This window comes from Giraffa tippelskirchi, chromosome 9, assembly GCF_054371585.1.
Source record: "Giraffa tippelskirchi isolate mGirTip1 chromosome 9, T2T-mGirTip1v1.2.pri, whole genome shotgun sequence".
NCBI lineage: Eukaryota > Metazoa > Chordata > Mammalia > Artiodactyla > Giraffidae > Giraffa > Giraffa tippelskirchi.
The window spans coordinates 49,047,092-49,059,083 of record NC_137283.1 but is presented as its reverse complement, the minus strand read 5'-3'; the positions used below and the strand labels follow the sequence as shown (position 1 = coordinate 49,059,083).

The 11,992-nt window shown below is 58.1% G+C and overlaps 2 protein-coding genes across 9 annotated transcripts in view; one reads left to right on the top strand and one right to left on the bottom strand.

The window, feature by feature from the left end:
- Positions 1-1,221: 1,221 nt before the first annotated feature.
- On the bottom strand, positions 1,222-10,797 carry CCDC71 (coiled-coil domain containing 71). Of its 5 annotated transcripts, XM_081525571.1 has the most exons (4): positions 10,741-10,797; positions 9,723-10,002; positions 5,730-5,923; positions 1,222-2,927 (listed from the first exon to the last, which is right to left on the bottom strand). In XM_081525571.1, the coding sequence occupies exons 3-4, from the start codon at positions 5,891-5,893 to the stop codon at positions 1,490-1,492; spliced, it is 1,602 nt and encodes a 533-aa protein (XP_081381697.1). In that variant the 5' UTR covers positions 5,894-5,923; positions 9,723-10,002; positions 10,741-10,797; the 3' UTR covers positions 1,222-1,489. The 5 variants fall into 5 exon arrangements, with proteins under 5 accessions (XP_081381697.1, XP_081381698.1, XP_081381700.1 ...); XM_081525572.1 differs by lacking the exons at positions 5,730-5,923; positions 9,723-10,002; positions 10,741-10,797 and adding exons at positions 4,216-4,274; positions 4,493-5,038; XM_081525574.1 differs by lacking the exons at positions 5,730-5,923; positions 9,723-10,002; positions 10,741-10,797 and adding exons at positions 4,216-4,459; positions 4,987-5,038.
- KLHDC8B (kelch domain containing 8B) overlaps positions 8,471-11,992 on the top strand; it is a 15,620-nt gene continuing 12,098 nt past the window's right edge. For 2 of the 4 annotated variants that reach the window (XM_081525621.1, XM_081525620.1), the window contains exons 1-5: positions 8,471-8,589; positions 9,505-10,014; positions 11,055-11,219; positions 11,549-11,773; positions 11,875-11,976. In XM_081525621.1, coding sequence (XP_081381747.1) covers positions 9,639-10,014; positions 11,055-11,219; positions 11,549-11,773; positions 11,875-11,976 — 868 coding nt within the window. In that variant the 5' untranslated portion in view covers positions 8,471-8,589; positions 9,505-9,638. Of the gene's footprint in view, positions 8,590-9,504; positions 10,015-11,054; positions 11,283-11,548; positions 11,774-11,874; positions 11,977-11,992 lie in introns of all 4 variants that reach the window. The other 2 variants (XM_081525619.1, XM_081525623.1) reach the window with 2 other exon arrangements.

Genomic DNA, 11,992 nt, shown 5'->3' with positions numbered 1-11,992 from the left:
CTGAGAGAGAGGATGCAGAGTGGGCCCCTAGCTGGGCTGTCCGGAGGATCTGAGTGCGGCCCTCAGTTCCGTCCCCATACTCACATGGTAGCTGAACGCAAGGCTATCAGAGGGAGGGAGCATGCAGGGTTGTGGGGCCACGGCGCAGCTGGGAGCAGGGAGGTCCCCAGAGCCGGAGAAACCAAGGGAGGTCGTGGCTGGGGACAGGATATTAATGGCGGCCACCAGATGCAGACAGAAGGTGGGGAGGAGAGCACCTAGAGGCACACAGAGCTTCTCCACCATCCAAAGCAACTGGCGTTAGTGGGGCCACGGTTCAGACTAATCCGCAGACAGAAAAGACCTGATTCTCATTCAAATGAGGCTTCCACCCCAGCCCTGAAAGGCTGTTCTCCAGGAGCCTCTGGGGAATGTGTCCCCCTCCCCGCCAGCCCCAGACGCTGCCTTTCAGGCTGGGCAGCCAGTGAAGGGCTGGCAAATGGGCAGGGAGCTAGTTTTGTCCAGGGCCCAGGGCCCTGCCCCCTCTCCAAAGCAGACAGAACCGATGATGTCTGAAACGCACAAGACCCTGTTGGAAAATGTGCTGAGGTTGGACCTGGAAACGGAGCAATTGGAACCCAGGCAGAGTGCACGGAGAGGCAGTGTGCAAACTCTCCAGGCTCAGCAATCGCTGCACTCCACCCACCTGAGTTTCCTGGTCAGTGAGACTCTGTGACCCTACAACCCAGAGCCACCCTGACCTCTGACTCAACCCCCAACCCCTTGCCACCAACTGGGGAAATTCAAGCTAGACCCTCTCCTGGAGAGAGCAGAACAGAGAACAGGCAGAAGTACTTCAGCCAATTTAGGCCTGGCCCTGCCCCAGACAAGCCCAGACAAAGCCCCAAGGTTTCAGCCACAGTAGACTAGGCCAGCTGTCTGCACCACCCATTCCCTGGCCTAAAAACCTGTGGCTGCAAGCTGCCCCACGGAGCCACCTACTGTCCTCCTCCAAGGGACCTATCTGGGTAACACACCAGGGCAGCCCCAAGGGGAGGTGTCCCACTTCAGAGTGGCTCTGCCGCCCCCCCCCTTCACTCACACCCATGATGTTCCCCAAGCTACCAGGCTCCTCTCTGGCATCCTTGTTCCTGGGGCTACCTTTCCTGTACACTCAAGCTGGCCTCCCAGCAGTCACATACGCAAAGAAGACCACAAAGGGCAGGCAGGGAGACTGGAAGGTGGAAAGGTATAAAACGTGATAGATGGAACAGTAGACATACAACTTGAAGAACAACAAGTCACAGTGCGTTGTGCCATGAGACCACCCCTTCTGCCCGCCCACCCCACCCCACCTCCTCCGGTCTCTGAAAGGAGGTCAGTGGTTCTCAGGGCCCTGGAGAGGCACCCGGAGTCCTCGGGCTTGTGGAATCCACGCGCACTGCACACTGTGTCGCTGGCCACACGGACAACAGGGCTTGGTTTCCCCCAACGTCGCTGTGTGAAGGAGTCAGGGTGCTGAGTGTGGCAGCAATGGCTGGAGTCTTATTACAGGGGAAAGGTTCACACGGAGGATCCGCTGAGCCTGCTGCCGCACCTCGTCATCTGAGGACAGTCTGTTCACCTTGATGGCCCTGAACTTCAGCAGCCTTGCCGTTCCAGGTCCAAGCTGCACCTTAGGGGATCGGGGCCCAAGCCGTGTTCTCTTCCGGGGAGGAAGGTCCTTTGCTTCCTCAGCTCTTTTCCTCTTCTGCCCCACAGTCTCAGGGCAGCTTTTCCGGCTCCTCCTTGCAGTCCTGCCCTGAATAGACCCTTTTGGCCTGCCCCTGCCCCTGGGCTGGGTCCGAGCCACCTTGGCCCTGGCTCGCACAGCCTTGGCCCTGGCCCTGACTCGCACAGCCTTGGCCTTGGCCCTGGCCCTCACCGCGCTGGCCTTGATCCGAGCTGCCTTAGCCTTGGCCCTGGCCCGCACGGCCTTGGCTTTGGCCCTGGCCTGGGTGGCCGTGGCCTGTGTTTGAGCCACCTTGGCCTGGGCACGGACAGCTTTGGCCCGAGCTGCTTTGGTGCCCAGAGCACCGCCATCTTTCATTCGTGGGCCACCAAGAGACCCCGTGACTTTGCAGGTCTTGCTCCGGAGCCCAGTGCCTTGTCGGGGTCCAGACTTGGGGCCTCTTCGAGCCAGACACTTGGGGCCCTTGCTTGTGGCTTTTCTGGGAGCTTTGAGTTGGGCATTCCCCAGCCTCTTCCCTGGACCTTTCCGCACCTTCATGGGGGAGTCTGCAAGTGACAGCTGCAGTGATTGTGCCTTGTGTTTGGCACCCAAGCAGGCCACGGGAGTTTTGAGGGGAACTAGGGCCTCAAGGACAACGGAGAGTCGCATGGCAGGGTAGACACCCGGATAGAGGTGGGTGGGAAAGCCCACTGCCGCACCCTGGGCACGGCCGGCACTTGATTGCTTCAGGGAGCTCAGGAGCAGGTTGGTGGTAGCATGCTTGGCGAGGGCTGGGGTGGACGCTTTGGCCAGCCTGCCAGACAGTGGCATGGGAAGCAGCGTGGCCCGGCCCGCAGGCAGCCGCATGGCAGTTTGGGGAGCACTGGCTGGAGGTGATGTGGCAGCTGGGGTAGGGGCACGAGCCTGAAGCTTTGTCTGGCTTGGGGGGTTGGCTGTGCACGAACTATAGCCATAGACATCACCGCTGCGCAGGATGGTAGGCTGGAAGCCATCATCCCTCAGGCCCTGCAGGAAGGCCACAAGCTGGGCCTCAGTGGCACTGAGATCCTGGCTCATGGGGTTGAAGACAAGCAGCGCTTCCTCCAGGGCCTTCTTCCCCGCCGTGGAGATCCGTGACCAGGAGTGCACAGCTTTCTCCTCCACATGCTGCACCACCACGCTCATGGCATTAGGCACTGCAGGTCTGCCTGGGGATCCACAAACCAGCGCTTGGCACCTCCAAGGCAAGAGGAAGAGAGTCAAGAAGGGCACCGAGATAGGGGCCAGGACAGGCAGACAGGTGAATCGGGGCCAGCATTCATAATAACATCTATGGACACACAGGGGCCTGGTCAGAGTGAGACAAGCACTCCGTGGAGCAAAACTTCAAGCTTCTCCACCTACCAAGGCGGAGTGTGTGTTGGGGGGTAGGTGGTGAACTCATATGAGTCAGTTTCTTCAGGATACATGCCCATAATCAGAGCCATCCAACCTACTGCTGGGCCCCTGGAAAGATCTGAGTTTGGCCAAAATCCTAATACTAAACAACACTGGGAATACAGGTCAACACCTCTGTCTGCCGGGAGCCCTGTACAGAAGGAAAGATAGAGATACCCTTAAGGTTCTTGGGATGCACAATGGCAGACAGCTCAGCTTGCCAATGGGTCAGGGAAGGATTCCTGAGAGGAATACCCATGTGCCATATGAGTGATGAACAGGAAAGGACCAGATGGAGACTGTACAAAAGGGGAAGAGCCAATGCAATGGCTCCTAAATGAGAAAGAGTAAGGCAAACTTGGTATGACTGGAATCTGTGGTCAGGGCTGGGAGGGTCAGCTGGAAAAACCAGTGAAAGCAGTGCAGTACAAGCTTTGAATGTTGCCTGAATGCCAGCCTAAGGACCCAGACTTATACCCCAAATTCATGACCATTTCTGGCTTTCAGAGTTGCCAGCCAAGCCACTCAGAGGTACAATTCCTAGCACTAGAGCCATGGAGAGCAACCCCAGAGAAAGAGCCAGACTCGCCTTCAACAGAAATGAAAAAGATGATGAGTAGCAGGTACTAATAAACTACCTCTAGACAATCAATGGACATAAGTTTGAGCAAGCTTCTGAAGATGGTGAAGGACCGGGAAGCCTGCTGTGGTGGACAAGGAAGCCTGGTGTGCTGCAGTCCATGGGGTCTCAAAGAACTGGACATGACTGACTGACTTAACAACAACTAGACAATCAGGCAGCCTAGGGCCAGGCAGCCAGACCAAGAGCCCAATGTCTGATAGTGGGAGCCACAGACTCCAAGTAAGATGCTTAATAAAGTGGGCCCAAGAGATCTGAGCGATCCTAATTAAGGCTGAGAAGTACAAAATTCGATACCGCCCATTTGGAGCTTCTGGCAAGACCCAAGTTGTCCCAGGCTTCTCTAAAGAAGCTGCAGGCCGTCAATCAGGACTAATATCTAGCCCAATCCAGCACTGAGGGGTCCCAGAGGCAGCTCCACAGCTGCACAGGAGCATTAAAAGATCACCTGGGATCAGGCAGGTCCCTGGGGCCAGGCGGTGCGTCTGTGCAGCTTCCTCCTCCACCCTAATGGAGCAGAAGTTTTCATAACTCCCTGGAGGAAGTGCCCTGGGGCTCTTTGTTTGGAAATATTCTTGGATCCTCAGGTGTCTCGGGCACTTTCCCTCTCCGGAGGCCATTCTCCAAGTACGGTCCTTGCACATGACTTTGGTTCTTTTAGTCCCCCTCCCCAAGGGCTGTAGTTCCCAGAGCTGTGAATTGTACAATAAGGAGGGGACTGTTACCTCCATGTACAGATGTTGGGGGTAAATTGGGGCTCTTCTGCCCAGGTTGGCCAGGGCCCTTAGGAGGGGTCTTCTCGGCTTTCCAAGAGGCTCCGGAAAACAGGCTGCAGCCCGACCCCTGACTTCCCAACTATCCCTGGGACCGGCAGGGGAAACTGATGAAAAATGCGGGACGAGAGCAGCCCCATCCAAGCGGAACCGGGGAAGGGGAAGATCAGAGCCCTCAGGCCGAGAATCCGCGTTCCTGGTGCCCAAGCCGAGAGTTGACGCGGGGGACCTTGGAAGCAGCGAAATGTATGGGGCAGGCAGTGGGAGCCCGATCGGGTCGCACAGCCCCGGGGTGGGGTCCCTGGGCACGGGGTGGGGGTTGGGGGTGGTCTCGTCCCGGCCGCCGGAGGGCGCTGGTCCCGAAAGAGCCGGCCGCCCGGCCCACCGCCCTGCCGCCTCGCGGACGGCCCCTCCGCGGCGTGGCTAGGCCCACGGCCCCAACCTACCGGCGACGCCGCGGGGACCCAGGACGCGCCTCTGCGCCGCCTTCGCTGATCCAACATGGCCGCCTGCTGCGCACCGGAAGTCACCGCGCTTCCGCTTCCGGGACCTGGCCCGCCCTAATGACCCTTGACCCCCCGAGACCCCGTTTCCCCCAAAGTCTAGGGGCCGGACGAGTAGGAACCAAAGAAGACTTCCTGGAGGAGGTGGCAGCAGGGACCGCTCTAAACCTTTGGGAGCCTGTGCAGGAGTGTGAGGGGCAGAGGTGCTTTTAGAAGCCTATGGGCAGTCACAGAGGGTGTCTGGATGCTTCAGCTGGGGACTGGTTAATAGCCCTCCTCATTCCCCATAAAACCCCAGGATCCTCTGGCTACTGTATGTTTCTGTGCCTATACAGAGGGGTCTGGGCACCCCTAAAGAGAAAAAGACTCCACCCTAGGCCTAACCTTGTGCCCCTAAGCACCTCAGGGCCTCAGCCCTGATGGTTGGGATCCTTTGTGCCTTTAAGCATTGCCAAGATATCCAGCAGGAAATGCAAACTCTCTTGCTCCTCTGGAGTCAATGCTTCTAGTCCCCTTGTGTTGGTAGAGAGAAGGGAATTGTGGGCTCTCAAAGGCCAGGGTCTCAGAGGGTGCAATCAGGAAGTCCTACCTTAGTACTCTCAGTCCCCAACTGTGGGTGAGCCCTACTTCTGCTCCATCCATGGTTGAGGATTAACTGTTCATTCTTAGGACCAATTCAGTCTCACCTTCCGCCCAAGCTGTCTTCCACAGCTTCTCCAAAGCCAGCAGTGTTGCCCTCTGTATGCAGGTGGGGCCAGGCCTGTGTAAACAGAATCCACTTCCATGAAGAAGCAGAGCCCAGCCTCCAGAGATGGCATGGACCTAGATGTGTCCCGAAAAGAGGATACATCTCTGGTGATGTCCAGTCTAGAAGTCAGCGCTAAAAAGGGTACAAAAAAGTCAGGACAAAAAAGGGTAGGTCCATCCCCAGTCTGTATCCCTTCCAGACATTAGAACTAGGACAATGGTATGGCCGAGGGAAAGTGGTCTGGCGTCCCTAGCTCTCTGAGGGGAGGCTGATCCTTCTGTCTCTTGGCACCTAATGCATCTGTGATGGAACTCTCTGGGATCATTCATCAGGACCAAGTCTGACTTGACCTAGACTCTGGTGGATGCTGACTGGGGTCAGATGAGATTAGGTTGAGGAGACCACAGGGTCATCCCAGGATCCAGCCCTTGCTTTCCACTTGGCATCTTTTAAATATTTATTTGGCTGTGTCAGGTCTTAGTTGTGGCACACAGGATCTTTGTTGTGTCATGCTTTTGTTGTGGCGCATGGACTCTCTAGTTATGGCACATGGGCTTAGTTGCTCTGAGGCATGTGGGATCTTAGTGCCCCGAGCAGTGATTGAACCTGCATTCCTTGCATTGCAAGGCAGATTCTTAACCACTGGACCACGAGGGAAGTCCCTCCATTTGGCATCTTTTCTAGCCCTGAGTGATGGACCCTAGACCCATATCCAGCAAAGCAGAGATCTGGTGAAGATCTAGATGTGAAAGAGGCCAGTGGTCTTGAAGGGATTACCCCAGGAGGGAGTCTATGTGCCAAGGAGGAAAGCTAAGGCCGGGTCTCGAGGAGCCACTTTCTGGGATGGGAGAGGAAGCAGGGCCTGTAAAAGACTCCCAGAGGCAGGGCAAGCAACAGGAGAAAGCCAAGGTCACAAGGGGTGAAGCTTTGAAGATGCCAGCAAAATTTCAGTTGAGATAAAGATCACAGTGCCCCTCCCCCATTTTGTATGGTGTCCCGTGGTGACTTTGACAAGACCAAGTTTTGAGGAGTAGTGGTAGCAGATATAAGAAGGTTGACATTAAGGCAGTGGAACCTGTAAGAGAAGATGACTTCAAGAGTTTGATAGGAAGCAAGGGGACACTGGAGGGACTTCGGGTGCTGGGAGGTAGCTAAAGGTAGGATGCTTTTATGTGCTTAATTGCTGGAAAGGAGAGGGGAAGAGGCCTGGAAAGGGAATAGTGAGAAATGTGTGAGGGTGTGCAGGACAGTGTGAATGCTCTAAGGAGGAAGGTACCAGTGGTTTGAGTGAGGAGCGTGTTGAGAGAATGGAGTGGGAGGATGGAAGCCTTCTAGCCAGGATCTGCAACCAGCCTTGGCACCATTTCCCTGCCGGCCCTCTAACTCCATCTGCCAGGCCCTGAAAGGGACTGAAGACTCTGGTCATGGAGAAGGCAGACTAAGGTATTCATGCCCCAGAGCTCCTCTCAGCCCATTGCTGATGGAGGGTTGAGAATCAGTACCTTAGCAACCCTTGCTCTGATTGGAACAATAATGTGAGGCCCATGTTCTATGCTGGCTCCCAGAGTCCCCAGCAGGATTTGGTCCCTGTTGCCCACAGTGGGAACTTGTTTGACACACCCTTAATTGGCTGGTTTCCCTGTCTTCTTGCCAATTCTCTGCTGGTGCTTCCTGTCCTCATTTCCCACATTAACTGTGTGCACTTTTGTCTCAGTCTCCAGGTGTGCTTCTGGGGAAAATGAGGCAGACTGTCTATAACATAGGGACAGGATGGTAGCAAGCACAAACATCCATGAGGACCTCTGCTCTTAGGTGACCACTGACCTGTACAAATGGGCCCCAGCTCACAGACTCAGCCAGTACTTGTAATGCTCAGAAGATAGGATGGGCCAGGGTCTGGGTCTAAGGTAGGTCGGTCTCTGTCACACCAACTTGCTTTTGCCTGACCCCAGAGTTGGCTAGAGGCAGGCACAGGACCGTGAGGATGGACAGTCACAAAGTGCCTTGGGTCCCAGAGTAGCCCAGGCCTTAGGCCCCACGGGATAAGCCCAGAGTGACCTGCCTGGGAGGTCCGTGGTCTCTGACTCTTCATCCTTTGCTCAGTTACACTCCCCCACACAAACTGTCCCCACCCAGACCTGTGGAAGGGCCTGTCAAGTACTGAGGCTGGCACCTTCTGCTCCTCCACCCACGGCTAGCCTCGATGTGCATCACCCAACATCTTCTGTGCCCTGTCCGTGCTTGGGGAAGGGAGACCAAGCCATTGCCCCCGCCAAAGGCCCAGGCCATTCCCTAAGAGGCCTCAAGGGGGCGCCGCCGCGAAGCCTGTCGTGGGCTCTTGTGCGCGCAGTAGCGGTGGGCGGGCGCCCGCTCCCTAATTCCCCAGGTTCTGCTGGTCGGCCCCTTCGCGGGTGCTCCCAGGCTGAGTCCCGCTCAGAACCGCCAGCATCCTACACGTGTCGTGAGGCCCATCGTCTCTTCCTTTCTCCCTGCCGCCCGAGGTCGGACCCCAAATCCTGGGCAGGCCCAGTGTCCACGTGTCCGTCTGTCTTTTCACCCGTGTGTCGGTGACCATAGGTCGGTGCGCCCTGCTCCGGCCACGGCAGGTGCAGGGTTAAAGCAGGGGGAAGGGTTTCCCGAGTCGGGAGGGGGGACGAGGGGCGGACCCCGTCCAGCCCCGCCCCGCGCCGGAGCAGAGCCTGAGCCCCGCCGGAGCCCGGCCTCAGCCCCAACCAGAGCCGGCACCAGCGGAGCCAGAGCCGTGGACCCTGCGCCCGGCGGCGCCGGAGCCCGGGCCGGTGAGTCCCGCGGGAGCCGCGCTCAGGGGAAGTTTGGGGCGCGGGGTGTAGAGCCCCAAGCGCGCTCGGCAGGACCCGCCCCCCGCACCCCCCCTCCGTTACCCGAGCTGGAAGTTTGGGGCCAGAAGGCCCTGGCGCCAGGGGTCCAAGGAATATGGCCCCCTTGGGAAAGGAGAAGCCTGGGAACTTGGGGATCTGCTGTGAAGTCCAGCTATCCTTCCTGTTGGCAACGCCCTGGAGTGCTCCTAGGTTCCCCAAATCACCCTCCTCCCCTTTCCGGACATCAAGAAGGCTGGTCTCTGGGGACCTGGCATGGGCAGACCCCTGAGGATAGACCTTGAGCGGAAATGTGGGACTCTGGCTTCCAGCCTCTCCCCTCCCGGTTCCAGCACCCTGATCTTGGTCTTTTGCTGAGGAACGGATGGACTCTATGGGATGATTCCCAAACGGGATGTAAAGATACCCTGGAGTCTGATCTTTGGCAGTAGGTGGCAGACCCCAATGGCTGTCCAGAGCACCCTGGAAACCAGTAAGGGGGAGGGTCCAGTCTAACTCCACCGATGCAGAGCACCAGGGTGTGGACTGTTGAGGGGAAGGGAAGGGGGCTAGTATGGAAAGTCCTATCCTAGTTACTTTACCTCCCACCTAGACCTAGATTCAACCGGGGAGCAACTAGGTGAGGGCAAGGTATGGGAGGAGAGTTCCTCAAGCCCCAGAGGAAGTGGGGAATTTGCCTGGGTAACTGGGAGACTGCCCTCCTTCCCACTCCGGGAGGGAATCCACATCAGTGTGCTAGCCGGTGGGGGTGGGTCCTCCCTCTGCTTTTCCCACCAGCAGTTTGGGGCCAGAGTGCTCATCAGTATCCTGGGGGGCCTGTCAGTGGCTCTGACTAGTCCTTTTCCGTCTCTTCTGTAGGTGAAGACCAAGTCCCTGGACTGACCCCACACTCCCTTATAGCCCTAGTAGAGTCAAGATGAGGCCCCATCATGCCCTTCACTGAGGCCTGCCGCCTGACCAGATAGCATGGCCTGCCACTGTAGGTGAACACCATGGCTACAGGAGGAGGCCGGGCCTTTGCTTGGCAGGTGTTCCCACCCATGCCCACCTGCCGGGTATATGGCACAGTGGCGTACCAGGATGGGCACCTGCTTGTGTTGGGGGGCTGTGGCCGGGCTGGACTGCCTCTGGACACTGCTGAGACATTGGATATGGCCTCACACACATGGGTGGCACTGGCGCCCCTGCCCACTGCCCGGGCTGGTGCGGCAGCTGTGGTACTGGGCAAGCAGGTGCTAGTGGTGGGCGGTGTGGATGAGGGCCAGAGTCCAGTAGCTGCTGTGGAGGCCTTCCTGGCTGACGAGGGCCGTTGGGAGCGTCGGGCCACTCTCCCTCAGGCCGCCATGGGGGTTGCGACTGTGGAGAGAGGTGAGTGGCCTCCCAGGGAAGGTCCCTCAGGTGCCCCAGCAGCTCCATTCTTTCCTGACTTGGTCCCTTTACCTTCAGAGGCTGGGTGGGAGCTGTACATTTTGCCTAGGTGCCCTAGACATGGATTTGCCTCCTGTAGCCTTCCCTACCTAGCTTTGAGCTGGGCCAGCAGCAGCCTTAACTGCGTTTTCCAGCTGTGAGGTGGGACTCAGAGTCCTGGCTAGCCGCCAGCATGATGGGAGGGCCAGGCTACCTCCCTGCCCCATTCCTCCAGAAGGGGTGGCCCAATAGCTCCCATAGTTATAAATAGTCTGAGAGGAGGGGAGGGGAGCAGGGCCTTGGCTCAGAGCCCAGTGAGTGCTTAAATTCCTCACGCCACACAAACAAACCTGGGAGACGGAGATGGACAAAAGCCAAGCTGGCCTGGAGGCAGTTGCCATAGAAGCCCTTAGCTGACTGGCCATCTCCCCAAGGCCCTCAGACATGCCCCCAGCTGACTCTGAGGGTGTCACAGGGCAAGAACCTTCTCTAGTGAGAGGACAGAGTACAAAAGTGCTGGCAGGAGGCTCGTGGACAGCGCCCTCATCCTGCAGGCCCAGGCTCCTTCTCCCAGTCCCCCAGCGCCCCCTCCCCAGTCTGAGCTCCCTGTTGAACAGATCTCCATGTGGCCCCACCCCTGGCTTAAACCCCCCCTCCCCACCCTCCTTCCTCCACGATAATTCCCACCTTGTGGCCTCCAGGTCTGACCACCGGTCCTGCTTGGATGCCAGACTTGGTTGCCATAGCGTCTCCAGGGAGACGGAGACAGATTATAATTAGATCAACTGCCTCCTGCTCTTCACTTGAAGGGGCCCTGGCCAGAGTGGGGATCCTAGCTCTCCCAGCCCCCACACCACGCAGGCAGGAGGGTTTCTGCTGCCAGAGAGGGGTACCGTAAATAGGTGTGTCCCAAGCCACCCCCACGCCTCACCAGGGCAATTGTCAGGGTGGAGGACTGTGGCCAGGCCCAGGGATAGTCTGTGTTACTCTTTTCTCTGCAGATGGTATGGTGTATGCACTGGGGGGAATGGGCCCTGACACGGCCCCCCAGGCCCAGGTTCGGGTGTATGAACCCCGCCGGGACTGCTGGCTGTCGCTGCCCTCGATGCCCACACCCTGCTACGGGGCCTCCACCTTCCTGCATGGAAACAAGATCTATGTCCTGGGTAAGGACCTGGGGATGTGCCAAAGTGGCTTGAAGTCCAGCAGCTTCAAATTTATCCCTATAGGTTAGTCTGGGATGGTGGGACAAGAGCAGCTTTGCTGGGTTGAGTCAGGGTTGCTCTGAGGCTCTTCCGGTGGCCCTGCTGAGGTGGGAAAACCAAAGCCCAGCGCCTAAGGATCTTTGGGGTTGACCCATGCTCTGGTGTGCATACAGTTGGGTATGGGTGGCTGGGGCGGGCAGTGGTAAAGGCTCAGCAACCTGGTAAAAGAAGGGCCTGCCAGGCCCACCCCCACTAGGGCCGCCTCCCAGGTGCCCCAATTCCATTGGCAGGGGGCCGCCAGGGCAAGCTCCCAGTGACTGCTTTTGAGGCCTTTGATCTGGAGGCCCGTACCTGGACCCGACACCCAAGCCTGCCCAGCCGCCGGGCCTTTGCCGGCTGTGCCATGGCCGAAGGCAGCGTCTTTAGCCTGGGTGGCCTGCAGCAGCCCGGGCCCCACAATTTCTACTCCCGCCCACACTTTGTCAACACTGTGGAGATGTTCGACCTGGAGCATGGTGAGCAGTGGTTGGTGTGGGTTACCCTCCCACTCTCCATGGGATGGAGGGGTGCAGAGTGCGTGAGGGGGCTAGCCCTTACCTCCTCGCCTCTCCTGCAGGCTCCTGGACCAAGCTGCCCCGCAGCCTGCGCATGAGGGACAAGAGAGCTGATTTTGTGGTTGGCTCGCTTGGGGACCACGTCGTGGCCATTGGGGGCCTTGGTAAGTCTCTGTGGGG